This window comes from Bison bison, unplaced genomic scaffold (genome assembly GCF_000754665.1).
Source record: "Bison bison bison isolate TAMUID 2011002044 unplaced genomic scaffold, Bison_UMD1.0 scf7180017864309, whole genome shotgun sequence".
Taxonomy (NCBI): domain Eukaryota; kingdom Metazoa; phylum Chordata; class Mammalia; order Artiodactyla; family Bovidae; genus Bison; species Bison bison.
Genome location: NW_011494881.1, coordinates 4,988,981 through 5,003,695, shown reverse-complemented (window position 1 = coordinate 5,003,695; position 14,715 = coordinate 4,988,981). Strand labels below are relative to the sequence as shown.

Genomic DNA, 14,715 nt, shown 5'->3' with positions numbered 1-14,715 from the left:
GCTCTTCCGATCTCACAGCTTAGGTGGGGCAGGGCTAAGTCCTGTCCTGAAGCTTATCTGTAAGCATCACAGTCAGAAAATCAAGGTAATGAAAAGTGCTAGGGTAAGAGGGGAGGGGAGGAACAGAGCAGATAGGAAGAATACAGCAGAGGCTGCCAGTGGTAATGAGAGACTCTTGGTTTGCAGATTTAGGGAAGGGTGGCTACACATTATGACTTGTGTGTGTCACAGTGACATGGTTTCAGCCCTATGTCTGCTAAAGTTTGATGTCTCATTCCCAGCATTTAGGTTGTCTCATCTCTAGCAGTGGATGATTAGAATCCAAGACGGTCTTAGATGCGGCCCTCAAAAAAACCACAGGGAAAGCCCCTCCTTTAGAGCATGTCTGTAACAGTCTATCAGGCAGGCACTGGCAGGAAGACCAGGGCACACTCCTGGACAATGCCAGGGCAGCATGTGATGGACATGAAGATATTTTTTAGATTTAAATAAAGAACTGTGCTGCATAAATGTAACCAGAACTATGAAAGCTGGGCTTCCATGCACAGATGCTACTGTAATAAAACAGACAAAAATGACCATAAGAGGCGTATGAGAAAGCACAGCAAGCACTTCCTCAAATCATCTCATCAATTCTTGCCTCAGAAGCTCCACTGCATTTTAATTTCTTCACAGCATTTATCTCAAAGGGAAATTCGTATGCATTTGCTTCCTTATTCATTTTCTGTCTTTCCTTAGTACTGAAATGTAGATTCCATGTGGGAAGGGCATGGCCTCCCAAGTGGTCCTACACTATGTCCCCAGCACCCAGAATGGTACCTACGCTGAGCAGACGCTCAATGAATGAGGAGGGACACACACACTCGCTCAAAACGAGTAACTTTTGTCTCTGCACCTCAACATCTGCATCTGAAAGTTGAAAGGTGATTATACATTTTCTAAGTACCTTCCAATGCTGTTGTATTTACTGAGTAACAAAATTGAATAGTATCTTCCAATGCTGTTATCATATAAATTTAATGGGTTCTGGAACCCCAGCATTCATTTGTATCAAAATTAGAAATGTAAGGAGCAAAGTGTAAGGAATAAGGGCAGGGGAAAAATACAGGAAATGATAAGGGGAAACACTCTTCTCCCTTGTAATCAGCCTGTCCTCTGTATCCTTCTTCTCCCCTGCTCTTTGTTCTCTAAGGACTACAGCAGATTGATTTCAGGGCTTAATATGATTAAGGGTCAAATAAAAGCCCTCATTTCTCTCCTTCTCCAGCCGTTACTACTTCCACTTCCCCACAGGAAATGAACCTAAAAATACAAAGTTCTGGGAGAGTTCACACAGTGGTCTGAATGAACATCAGTCAAAGGCTGGAAGTAACTGCCGTCTTTTCTGATTTGGCCAGGCAAGGGGGAAAGGAACTGAAAGCCAAAAAAGAAAGAAAGCTTGCAGGAAAGCTGAGGGGGAAGGTGGGAGGCAGGGGAGATGACGCCATCGAGGGTCGTGTGCCTTCGTTAGAACCCGCAGAGGGGCCTGCCCTATTTGTCTTCATCTGTGATAAAGAACCCGTGGGAAGGCAGAGGCGACTGTCTCATCCTGAGCATGGGTGAGGTCAGAGAGGAGCCAGTGAAGGGAGCAGACTAGACTACAGATACGAACAAAGAGCAAGAGGACAGCTCTGCTCTCTAAGTTTCTGAACCTGGGATCAGCAAACTACAGGCCTAATCAAACTACAGGCCGAGTGTGGACTGTGGCTATGAAGAGATTCTTGCTGCAACACAGGCCCACTCCTCCACCCATTGTTCTACTGCTGCTTTCCCTCCACAGGGACAGAGCTGAAAAGCTGACAGATGTGGCATGGCCTGCCACGCCTAAAACGCTTCATATCCAGCCTGTTACAGAGAAAGCCTGCCAACCCTGAACCATGTAAGCACTCAATCCCTGCTAAGTATCTAAATTCAGCTCAGCCAAATATTGCTCTGCTTCCCTCGTAGCTTAGTTGGTAAAGAATCTGCCTGCAATGCAAGAGACCAGGGTTGGATTCCTGGGTCGGGAAGATCCCCTGGAGAAGGAACTGGCAACCCACTCCGGCATTCTTGCCTAGAGAATCCCCATGGACAGAGGAGCCTGGCAGGCTACAGTCCATGGGGTCGCAAGAGTTGGACACGACTCAGCGCCTAAACCACCACCACCAAATACTGTTCCAAAGCTTCCTGTCACTTCTGTCAGGTTGTCTAATTTCAAATTTTTCCTGAACAGACATCTCCTTCCTCCTCTGGTCAAATATGGCGGAGAGAGTGTCATCACGCTTCTCACTTGTGGCACTTCCGGCGCTGAGTCTGATGGGTCTCCGCTGCGTGGCCTGTCCTGCGACTGGAGGATGTTGAGCAGCATCCCTCGCGCCTGTCCGCTCAATGCCCAGAGGACTCACCTCCTCTTCTGATATCCAAAAATGTCTCCAGATGTGATCAAATGTTTCTTGGAGATGGGGGACAAAACGCACCCAATCCCCCTTGAACTCCTAGTTTTAGTAAATAGAAAGAGGTGTGATGAACATGGGGGAGGGAAGCAGTAGGGAAAAGTGAAATGACTCCGCTTACCTTACGACCAATGATAGGCATCTTCCGGATAAGCTTAAAACATCTCTTCTTAAACCTTGACCATAAACCTAAAAGAAACAAATGGTTCTATTGAAATTCCCATGGATTATGACCTGATAGTCATAATGTATGAACTATTGAATATTCAGCATGTCCTCTGTAATCACACTTGCCTTCAGATTACAAAGGTAAGTTTCTTAAAACAAAAAAATAACTTTTAATTTTTGAACAAGTAATATAACATGGTTCAAAAAAATAAACACACACACACACTCTCATCTATCCCCCAGACCCTCATCCTACCCCCAGCTTAGTACGACTACTACTAGTTTCTAGATACCCTTCCAGAGTTTCTGTATGCATATACAAGCAAGAGGAAAGACTTGTTCTTGTCTTGTCTCTTTTACACAAAAGGTAGCATACTCCAGCACTGCACGAGACCTGTTCTACTCAGCAGCAGTCTTTTACAGACCGGTGCTCCCTAATGCAATCTTACAACTGTAGAGTATTCCATTAGATGGACGTACCTTAGTTTATTTAACCTGCCCTTTCCTGATGGAAACTTAGGTTGTTTCTGATGTCTGCTGTTACAAACCACGCTGAAATGGCTCAGCCTTGTAACACATGCTGTACTGCATGAGAGCATATCTGCAGGATAAGTTCCCAGAAACACAACTGCTGGGCCAAGCATACCGCAGACTTCCTTACCTTCCCAAGGTTGCCAGGCGCTCAACGCTTCTCTCCCCTGCCTCAAAATAAATGACCAACCCATGCATCTTCTCAGAATCTGTGCTCTAGTCTCTCATTCAACACATATCCCAACAACATTTTCTGGACCTAGAAAGGCTTTCAGATATCATGGACACCAATCAGACTTCATTCTGTTGGGCATAGGACAAATCTGAAATCCTGATCCTGTAAATTACAATTATTATAAATACATGGCATCTAAATACACAGTCATGCCTTTTAATGAATTCACGTTCAGTGTATCTCAACTGACTCCAACAGCAAGATTTTGAGGCTGGCATAGAAGGCACTGCCTACTGTCCAAGGGCAGCTGAGGATCAAAGCATTAATAACTTGCTCAAGGCCGAGGATCATATCAGTGATGGGGCAAGGATTTAAATGAAGTCTCTGTGTTTCTAGTCCTGGACTCCTAGGACTCTATACTGCTTTACATGCACAACAGAATTTTCAGTTATCTCAAATGAGTTTCAAAGGAATCTAGACCTATGCTTTCTGCAAGGATACAAGGCATGAACTGAATGAACTTTGCTGCTTTCCTAGGAGATATGGGCATTCCAATTTCCTTGCCCAAAAGTAGCTTTCAACAACCAAAGAAGGTGTCTCCACCACCTACGGGTATTTATTAAATGGTGCTATGCATCTTTACTAGCAGTGTTTGCCTAGGGTGCATCCGTAAGTGCCTAGCACTGAGGTTGACACTCTATAAATGTCTGGGACAAAAGCAGGTATCTAAGACACAGGCTGACTAAGACAAAGGGCTGAAACCAGTTACTTTTTGCTTAAATTTTAGAGTATTTTGTTTCAGTCCTGAAATCTTATGGTACACAGAATACTGTACTCTCTTCTCATTTACAGCATTTCTACATTATTAAAAATTCTTCCAAAGTGTATTTTTAAATGTCACCACAACAATCCATCAAACGAGCAGCATTTAGTGTTAGATGGTTCAGCTGCTTGTTATTTGATTATTTCTAACAGTGTTAAAGCTGTAAAGATTTAGAACTACTCCCTATTTTAATGGATGAAGTAATTAATTAATGAGGTAGAAAGAAGTCTAAAACAGCAAGCTGAATCAGGTGTCTGAAAGTACATTCATGTGACTGGGAGGAGGAGAACACATAATTTTGTGAAATCTGTGAGATAACATGGTACAGAGTAAAAAGAACAGAATACAGATCAGACACAGAGAAATTAAGAATGAAAAGACCAGTGGTCGAGACCTAAAAAGAGTATCTCCAAAGTAAAAGCCAAGAACTGGGAGAGTGGGACTAACAGAAGGTGCACCACTGTGCACAGAATAGGTGACTAGTGAGAACCGACTGTGCAGCTCAGGGAGCTCCAGCACGGTGCTCTGTGTGACCCAAATGGAAAGGAAATCAGACAGACATGCGTACGGACAGCTGATTCACTCTGCTGTACAGCAGCAAGTAACACAACAGTGCAAAGCAACTACACTGCAGTAAGAGTTAATTCTTTAGAACAGGAAAAACCCCCAGAGGTCCAGAAAGAAAAGTAACGAGAATGTTTTAAGGTAATCAAATAGGAAATGCCAGTGTAACAACAACAATGCATGGCTCTTTTTAGTTTACAAATCCCTTCACACCAGTGATGCCACTCAAGCCTCACAGCACTCTCTGACTGGGTAAAGCAGTATAAGTATGCCCATTTCACTGCGAGGAAACAGGCTAACAGGCTTAAGGGCACTGCCCAAGGTGTCATGGCTAGAAACCTCCTCCAACCACAGAACTCTGATGTCTACTGATGAACTACAGACAATCCCACAGGTAAAACCAACATCAGTGAGGAAGGATGTGAGCTGATAACCACAGAGAAGTAGAAGAGAGATCACGCCTTAGAAGACTGCCAACCCTGCCCTACCCTCCTGCCGCGTCCAGTTCTTATCTACCTGTGTCCATGCCGTGTTCCACAATTACCCTCTCTCCCTCAGAAGGGTATGCAGAATTTGAAGATCAGCAAAATTTTTCACTAGTCAGACTTTAGACTCCTCTAGGGCAATACACCAAAAGGAACTTGATGCTCACTAATACACAGAACACTTCTACGTGAGCAAGGTGCTAAAAAAATTGGCAATTCTATCAAAATTTCCTGATCTCTGGAGGGAAGACATTTCTATCCGTGTCTAAAGTTCAAGTTGGAAGTTATAAAATAAAAAGTGTGTTGTGTATTTAAGCAATATGAAATTGCCAGTATTCAGCAATTTTCAACCTACGAAATTAATTTTGTATAATTCAGATATAGAAAGAGATGGGTGCATGCATGATCAGTTGCTCAGTCATGTCCAACTATTTGCAACCCCATGGACTGTAGCCTGCAGGCTTTTCTGTCTGTGGAATTTTCTAGGCAAGAATACTGGAGCAGGTTGCCATTTCCTACTCCAGAAGATCTTCCCAACCCAGGGATTGAACCTGCATCTCCTGTGTCTTCTGTATTGGCAGGCAGATTCTTTACCACTGAGCCACCTGGGAAGCCATAGACAGACATACAGATACATAAACAGTGGCTATCTCTAGGTAACAAGATTTCAATTTTATTCTTATGGTTTACCATATTGCCTGATTTCATACAATGAAAATGTACTGCTTTTATAGTAAGAAAAAATGTTACTAAAAACCATGCAATGGCTTGGAGTTCACGAAGATTTAGATGGCACACACCATTAACACACTGCTAGTGTTAGTTTTCTCATGGCGTGCTCAGAGCTGGCACACTTGTTTCTGAACACTAAAGGCAGGTAGGTAAGTTCCAGGACCTCAGATGGCTGAGCTGCTACTATGGGTTAAACAAACTGGACACGGGCACTGTGGGCTGCACAACGGAAAATACAAGTAAATACCTAAAGCTAATACCCAGCATATTGAAGAAATATAAACCTCAAGGTCTCTGACCTTGACTCCGGTCTGACCAAGGTCTCTGACCAAGACCAAGTAAATAGATAGTTTCTCTAACAGGAAGACATGCTTATGATAGTGAGTAAGTAAATCTGTAGTTCAGATTTACAAATGCGCCACTTTAAAAGGAAAAGCACACAGAACAGTGAATGCCAGGAGCTGAGGAGAGAAAGTAGTGGGAAGTTCAAGTTTCATGGGCACAGAGCCTAAAATTATGAGAAAGGTGGTGGTGATGGCTCCCTAACAATGTAAGTGTTCTTAATGTCACAACTTTCCACTTAAAAATGGGTAAAATGATACATTTTATGTTCTATATATTTCATCACAACAAAAAAAGCAAGAACTGCTACTCCTTAGAACCCTCTGGAATCAGACAGAATGGTGGGCGGCACTGAATCAAATGCTTCCCAGGAAAGGAATAAGCCTGAGCAGAAGGACAAGGGTTGCGTCTGTTTCCAAACCATGGAGCAGATGAAGCACAAGGGTTAGTCTGTCTAATCTGTCATGAATTTGTGAGAAAGTTTTGCAAGCACTAGGAGCAGAGACTAAGGACATTTCACCTCTACTTTAATTAAGCGCAATGCTAACTCTGCTATAACTTGGCAATGTGGCACAGTGTTACCGGATGGCTGGCTAGTCATCATGGTAAAGGGATAAAACAGAATCTGGCCTCTAAGCTGACTTTCCTAGGGGAAGAAGAAAAAAAGCAGAAAAAAATATCAGTTGAAGAGCCTCTTCAAATAGATGTTTTATCAGGGAAGCAAACAGTTAATGGAAATTTTAAACAGATGGGAAATGATAAGGAAGTCTCATCAATGTTTCTAACTCAGATACCCTACTGTGGGTGAGGAAGGGGTGCAGGGGCGTGTACGGAACACCCATCACCTCTCCTACTGCTGACTTACCCAACCCAACCCACAGGGGAAGAATTCGTAAGGAGCTCACACACAACCAGGTGGTAGGCGGGTGGGGGGGGGTGGTGCAGGGAAAGTGAGCGGGGTCTTAGGAAGATGAAGATGAAGATGGACAAACTGATCACTACAAACTTCTCAGTTTCCACACTCCCTGAGGAGTGGCCTTCTCTTCCCATCAGTCTGGCTGCCGGAGTCCCTGCACAGGAAGCTCAAAGGGTACTGTCTCCTGACAGCAGAGGTTCAATTCCAAGAGGACAGGGACCCTGTATTACTTGTACTGTAGAGATAGCTCTCGAAGAAGGCAATGGCACCCTGGAGTACTGGAGTACTCTTGCCTGGAAAATCCCATGGATGGAGGAGCCTGGTAGGCTGCAGTCCATGGGGTCGCTAGAGTTAGACACGACTGAGCAACTTCACTTTCACTTTTCACTTTCATGCATTGGAGAAGGAAATGGCAACCCACTCCAGTGTTCTTGCCTGGAGAATCCCATGGACGGGGGAGCCTGGTGGGCTGCCATCTATGGGGTCACATAGAGTCGGACACAACTGAAGTGACTTAGCAGCAGCAGAGATATCTCTAGAGCATGGCAGTGCCTGACACACAGCAGACATTCCCATGGTCGCTGCATGGGTGCTGTTCTAATTTCACATAATCTTTATTGAAAAAAAAGCCTACAATGAAAGCAATAAATCCATGCTTGGAGAACTCTGGGTGACACAATTATGTTCTAGGCAAGAAAGTAAAAGTGAAGAGGGTTTGAGCCACACTCTGGATCCTTATGATGACTAATCTCTCAGGGGTTTTAATGTAAATTGCAAATCCAGAAAAATCAACATAAACATTTACAGTCACACAAGAGTCCTATTAAAACGTTACCAGTCAGAAGGCAATGCCCTTTCTATCTAAATAGATTTTAAAAATCAGAACCAAACCAACCAGGCAAGAGGTTAGCCCAATCCGTTAGCCCCGAGTTCCAAAGCTGGTATTCACTCCACTGTACCTTTACAGAGGGGGGCAGTATACTTACTCTCTGGCTGGAAGACAAACTCATACACCCAGACTATCAGCAGAGTCCACACGACACTCCACACAATCAGCTGCCAGGGCTCGTACTTGGTACAGTGCCCATTCACGTAGTTCTTGGCCTTTGTGGAATATACTTCCAAAATCTCAAAGTAGGGCTCAAAGGCCTTCTAGAAATACAAAAGAAAAAAAATATTACTTTCAGAGAGAGAAAGGAAGTCTGTTCTTAGTTTGTTTTTCAACCTTATGTTTTCAAGGGCAAGGCCATTCATGATGTGGCCCTACCCCAGCAGTAATCTTATCATCCTCTGAAGTCCGCAAAGCTTCTGCTCCAGGAACTGCAGCGGACACTGCCCCTTAACAGACACGTGGACTTTGACAAAGTTTTTGATCCTCTGTCTGTAAAATAAAAGGTTAGGCTGGGTCATCATTTCAGTCTAAAACTTCTGGAAGACTGCAGGATTTACTGTCCTATTGTCTTCTTTGTTGGCTGCACCAGGTCGCTGCAGGGGCACAGGCTTTCTCCAGCTGTGGCACATGGTCTTAACTGCCCCACAGCACGTGGTATCTTAGTTCCCCGACTAGGGATCGAACCCACATTCCCTGCATAGGAAGTGGATGCTTAACCCCTGGACCACCAGGGAAGTACCCATCCCATTATCTTAACTCAAACTAATCCTCTCAATATCTTTCTCTTCTTCTCTTCTTTATTTGAATCTTTCCCGTTCTTTAACCCAAAAGGCAAACAGACAATTCACTGGAAAAGTCCCCAATGCTGGGAAAGATTGAGGGCAGAAGAAGAGGACATCAGAGGATGAGATGGCTGGATGGCATCACCAATGAACATGAACCTGGGCAAACTCCAGGAGATGGTGAAGAACAGGAAGGCCTGACATGCTGCAGTCCATGGGGTCGCAAGGAGTCAGACACGACTGGGCAACTGAGCAACAACAACACAACCCGAAAGGCAGCAGACTGTTTCTGTAAAAGGCCACAGGCTAAATATTTTAGGTACTACAGGCCAAACAGTTTGTGTCACAACTACTCAGCTCTGCAACCACAGCAAACGCAGCCACAAAACAGAGGGTGAAGACTTGAAGGGAGCCGTGTTCCAACAAAATTTAATTCCAGATGCTAAAACTTGAATTTCATGTAATTTCACAATCACAAAATACCTTTTTTATAAAAACAGTTGCAAAATTAAAGTATCATTCTTAGCTCACAGGCTATACAAAAACAGGCAGCAGGCAAGGTTTGGCCCATAGGCCATAGTCCACCCATCTCTGCTCTAAGGTCCCATTTGACAAAAACTCTTAAGGCAAGGAACTGTATCTTATGACATGAATCATTCACAACAGCTAGCACTAGCAAGAAAAAAAAGCCCTCTCCTCTGAAAAGTCACCAGAATACCCAACTCATGAGAGTAAATTCACTCGTGCCTCAACACAGAGCTTATGACAATGTGCCATGCAGTCGACTCATGATCTTCATCTCCCTGCACGGTTGGGGACCTGAAGACTGACCAGATCCCAGCCATATTCACAAGCCCCCCAAGTGCCCCAGACAAATTAAGTTCATCTTTAGTTTGCCATTCATTCCCTTCCTCAACATTTATGAAGCTTCTCCAGTGTTTAAGACATTAAGCTGGGGGAACATCAAGGTAAACAGTGTAGCTTCTTGCCCTTACAGAGCTTAGAATCTAATGAGAGAGGCCATACATACACACGCAGACACACATGGGCACACGCATAAATAAATGAGTAATCAGAACTACTCAGGATAAACACTATAAGAAGGATGCTAAGACAGATCACTAAGGAAGCCCTACCTCTCTCTACCTGTGGGGAGACGGGGAAGACAAGACAAAGGATAAAATCTATAGAATGACCAAATAAAAGTCTCTAGGCAGAAAAAACAAAAACTCATACCCAGAAGACAGAAGAATAGCGGCAAATGCATCAGGGAGCCTGGGAATGGCAAAAAGCCCTGTGCGGTAAGAGCACACACAAGATGAGGGCAAAGACCGGACTCTGTCTTCTCCAGAATTCATCCTCAGCACCCAGCATGGCGCCTGGCAGACAGGCTGTATCGAACAAAGGCTGGGACAGTGGCTGACAGAGACCAGGTAAATGAGGGAACACATCAAGTCACAAGCGAACCGAGGCTAGGAGGAGAACACTAGGTCCGGATTTAAAATGATCTTAAAAAAAAAAAAAAAAGCACAGATGGAAGCATAAATTGACAGGTACTTTTGTAAGTGATTTGTCAGTATCTATTAACATTTTACGGAGAAGGCAATGGCAACCCACTCCAGTACTCTTGCCTGGAAAATCCCATGGGAGGAGCCTGATAGGCTACAGTCCATGGGGTCGCTTAGAGTCGGACACGACTGAGCAGCTTCACTTTCACTTTTCACTTTCATGCATTGGAGAAGGAAATGGCACCCCACTCCAGGGTTCTTGCCTGGAGAATCCCAGGGACAGGGGATCCTGGTGGGCTGCCATCCTTGGGGTCGCACAGAGTCGGACACGACTGAAGTGACTTAGCAGCAGCAGCAGCAGCATTAACATTTTAAATGTACATTCATTTTGACTCAGTAATTCCAATTTTTGGTATCTACCTGTTTGTATCTATGTGCATGTTCAAGGACGTACACTTTGTGACAGCAAAAGAAAAAAATATAAACAAACATAAACATCTACTGATAGAGAAACAGTTAAATAAACTATAATATATACATTTTATATATCCATACTTAGCAGCATTAAAAAGACAGATTTAAATGAACCACAATGAGAAATTTCCAGAACACGGTGTAGAGTTTAAGAAAAAAGCAAACTGAAGAACAATTAAAAACAAAACAAAATGCATGGGTTATTAATCAAGAGAGCAATTTTTTTCTAAGATAACTTCATGGGAAAGGAATAGAAACAGGACAGAGATTATAGAGACAAAAAATTTTAGTTAAGAGGATTGTTGAAATAGTCCAAAACAGAAATAAACTGGGTTTGACAAGAGCTATATATCAGGGCCAAAAAAACAGCACAATTTGAAAAACAATTTTAGAAGTAGAACAAACAGGGTTTAGTAACTTATCAGACATAGGAAGTATGGAGCGGGAAGCATACAGATAATTCCAGATTCTCAAATTCTCGTTTGAGAGACTGGGTAAGCAGTGACAGCATTAACTGTGGTAGACAAGAAGAGGGGAGGGAGGGAAGCTGAAGATGGTGGAGGAGATTGTGAAAAAAGACAATGCTGCTGCTTTACATTCCTGTTGGCAATCTACATGCCATGTTCTAGCAGTAGCATGAAAGCTTAGGAGGAGGGTGGATGGCTCAACTAATGTTTGCTGAAAACATTTGTGCCCTTACCAATTAGGCTGTGGCATACAGTAATTAGCACTGGGCAATTCCTGGGTCCCCAGAGGGCTATCCATAGAAACACAGCTTATTTGCAACCCCCTCCCCACAGTTCTTGGTGGTCATTCCCTAGAGCACACTGTTGCTATCAACAATCAATGCTGCAAAGCAGTGGCAGTGCCGGCTGAGACCTGAGAAAGAGCAGAGGAGTCTACCATCATCGAAGGTATGTCATAATTTCGATTATTACAGAGCATCTTCTAGTGTTAAAGCTGTGATAAAACCAAATGGTTAAAAGTGTGCATGAACGGGACGATGGGAGAACCATCATTCCAGCTTTGCAGATCAGTTTTCCCTCTGGTGATTCTAGCTCCTAGTTCACCCATAAAATAAGAGGTTACCAATGTCAGAAGATAACTGGATGTTATCATAGCACTGACTGAACAAAAAAGTAACATACTAGTATTAGGCAAAGGGCAAAGGATCAGCAAATGCTGACTATTACTAATTCCATTGTTAAAAGCCTATTAAAATACAAAGGCATTCCTTGCTAACGTTTACAAAATTATATTCAGCAGAAGTATATTTTCTTTGTAATTGCTCTGAGAAGATAATGGGAATCCGTGAATTTGAAGTCTTTGACTACATCTCCTTAAGCACAAAGAAACACCTTTTAAGGAGATGTATTTCTGTATTCTCTTATTCCAATGATAGAATGCTACTGTACTTGGACGGGTCCTAGCAAGTTTTCTGAATAGGTAACTAGTTGGTCACAGAAATTACACCTCCTGGCCTCACTCCAGGGTCCTTTTAGGTCACCACAAACAACCTAGGCTCAGTCCTCAACGAAGAAGCACCTCACAACACTGGCGGCTCACGCGTGACAGGGCTGTGCGGTATTGTTTGCTATCTCCTTGGATAGCAAACGGGAGGCCGCAGTTCCTCGGGGCCTTGCAAACAACACCAACCCTGGGCTGGATTCTGACGCAATAAGCCAGCCCTGGGGAAGCATGCAATCTAAATGCTGAAGAGAGCTTTAGAGACCAAACCCACGTTTTCATTTTATAGAGGCCCTGACGTGGAACGGGGTGCCTAAGCTCATCCGGATGGGCTTGCGTTAAAGCAGAGACTAGGAACCCACGCCTCCCGACAGTACCCAGTACTCTTTCCAGCCCTCATTCTCAGCGGCACAGGCAGAGGAGTACTAAACACATCACAATCCAGCGCCATTCCCAGAATTTTCTTTCTATACTCTATGCTCTGGGTAGAATATACCTTGGATATATGGTAACATACAACTACAGAGGCTTCTATTTATTCCAACTTAATCTCTACACTGTGTCTCTGGAAACAGAAGAGCTATGAATGGTCATCTACGAAGGCCACTAGCTTATTGTACAACTCCAGGCAAATTACTTCACCTGTCTGGGCCTCTATTTCTGTACCCAGAAGGGACACAGAACATTCACTGAATAGTGTCTGTGTGTGTGTCTGTGGGGTGGGTGTGGGTGTGGTCTATTACGCAAGGATCTTCTTGGTATTGGTGAAACTTGCACCAAAAAGCATTCTCTTCTTCATACTTTGTTAGAAAACTGAAAATGTATTCTTGTAGGAAAAAACAAAACACTTTGCCCAATGAATGTATATAAAATGAAAGTAAGGAATACCATAAATCTTTTAAAAGTATATTAAAGGAAAAAAGATCAACTTTAGTGTGAAGATTCAAACATTAAGCACTTTAAGAAGCTATCAAATAATGATAAAAGTAACCAGACTTCCTCTTTCTCTTTATCCCATTTCCAATCTAAAGGTTTATTCAATAATCCTAATCATTATTAAACAAAAGGCAACCGCTGGAGTGTCTGGGAGCTTGGTAGCATTCTAACACTGAGCTCTTTCACCCCCTGTGTCATTTCAAGGGTGCAAGCAATCTACAAAGCTAGTAAATTTAGGGCCTGTTGCTTTTTAGACTGAGTTTCAAACTTTCCCAATGCAGTTCCACAGAAATGTATTTTACAACACAAACTCACATATATAGCAACAGAAGATATAAACACAAAACAAAAATTTCCAAAATACGTTATACTTTATTACTAGTGACAGACTTACATTTCTTTTCTATTTCTTCCTTCTTTTTAAAGGTTTGGCCCACTGAATTGATTCTACATCCCTCTAAATGGATCATGACCTTCAGGTTTAAAACCAGTGTCTTAGAGTGATTTCCCTCCTGGCTTCCTTAAATTCAGAACGTGACTGTGTAACAGCACAGGAATTAACACTAAGGTTCCACTCAACACAATCTCAGTGCTTTTTATACTTAGGGTTTATTTTCTTAACATTTTCACGAGGCCAGGACTATGATGTGACAGAGTCCATCTAAGTCCAGGAAACTCAGAATTCTTGCATCACAAATTACTTTCCTATCAGCACGGACCTACCGATCTCCCCAATGATATTAACCATTTTCAGTCCTTGAATCCCTTCAAGAGAACATGACTCTGTAAGCAAACTTTGCATAATGGCACCATCCACATCTTTCCCCCTCTCCCCTCCAAAAACCTTCTTTGAGAAACAGTACTGCACCTAATCAACTTCCTAATTATGCAGTGATATTTTTTCCCCATTAAATTTCTTAATTAACAACTTAGACCAGAAGAAGCATTCTAAAAATTACTATCACTCAAAGAAGGTATTTCCAGACCCACAAGGGATGATGCTTCTTTTCTTAATAATAACCATCCTTTCCATTACAGGGAAAGGATGGTTATTATTACTTCTAACCAGTAGAAGGCACCAAAATCATCCAAGGATTATTTTCTCAGAATAATCCACCCTGCAGGACTGTACGGACAGAGTGGAGCCCAGAAATACATATTTTGGAAAATGTCCCCCAGGTGACAGTGACATCCTCACTTGGTTAGGAACCCTTTCTCTACACCATAACATGGCCCCTTCTCTCCTCATTCCCTACTTTGATAAAAGAAATACTCAGTAATTGAGTTAATATATTACTGTGCTTAGTCGCTCAGTTGTGTCCGACTCTTGGCAACCCCATGGACTGTAGCCCACCAGACTCCTCTGTCCATGGGGTTCTCCAGGCAAGAATACTGGAGTGGGTTGCCATTTCCTTCTCCAGAACATATTACTAGATGGGGGTAAGAGAC

At 43.1% G+C, this 14,715-nt stretch overlaps 1 protein-coding gene across 1 annotated transcript in view; it reads right to left on the bottom strand.

Moving 5' to 3' along the window:
• Positions 1-14,014, bottom strand: part of SGPL1 (sphingosine-1-phosphate lyase 1) — a 36,458-nt gene extending 22,444 nt beyond the window's left edge. The window contains exons 1-4 of the mRNA XM_010852398.1: positions 13,990-14,014; positions 8,475-8,539; positions 8,194-8,359; positions 2,593-2,660 (exon numbers count right to left, since the gene is read on the bottom strand). Of these exons, the coding sequence (XP_010850700.1) occupies positions 2,593-2,660; positions 8,194-8,359; positions 8,475-8,539; positions 13,990-14,014 (324 nt within the window). The remainder of the gene's footprint in view (positions 1-2,592; positions 2,661-8,193; positions 8,360-8,474; positions 8,540-13,989) is intronic.
• Between the last annotated feature and the right edge of the window lie 701 nt (positions 14,015-14,715).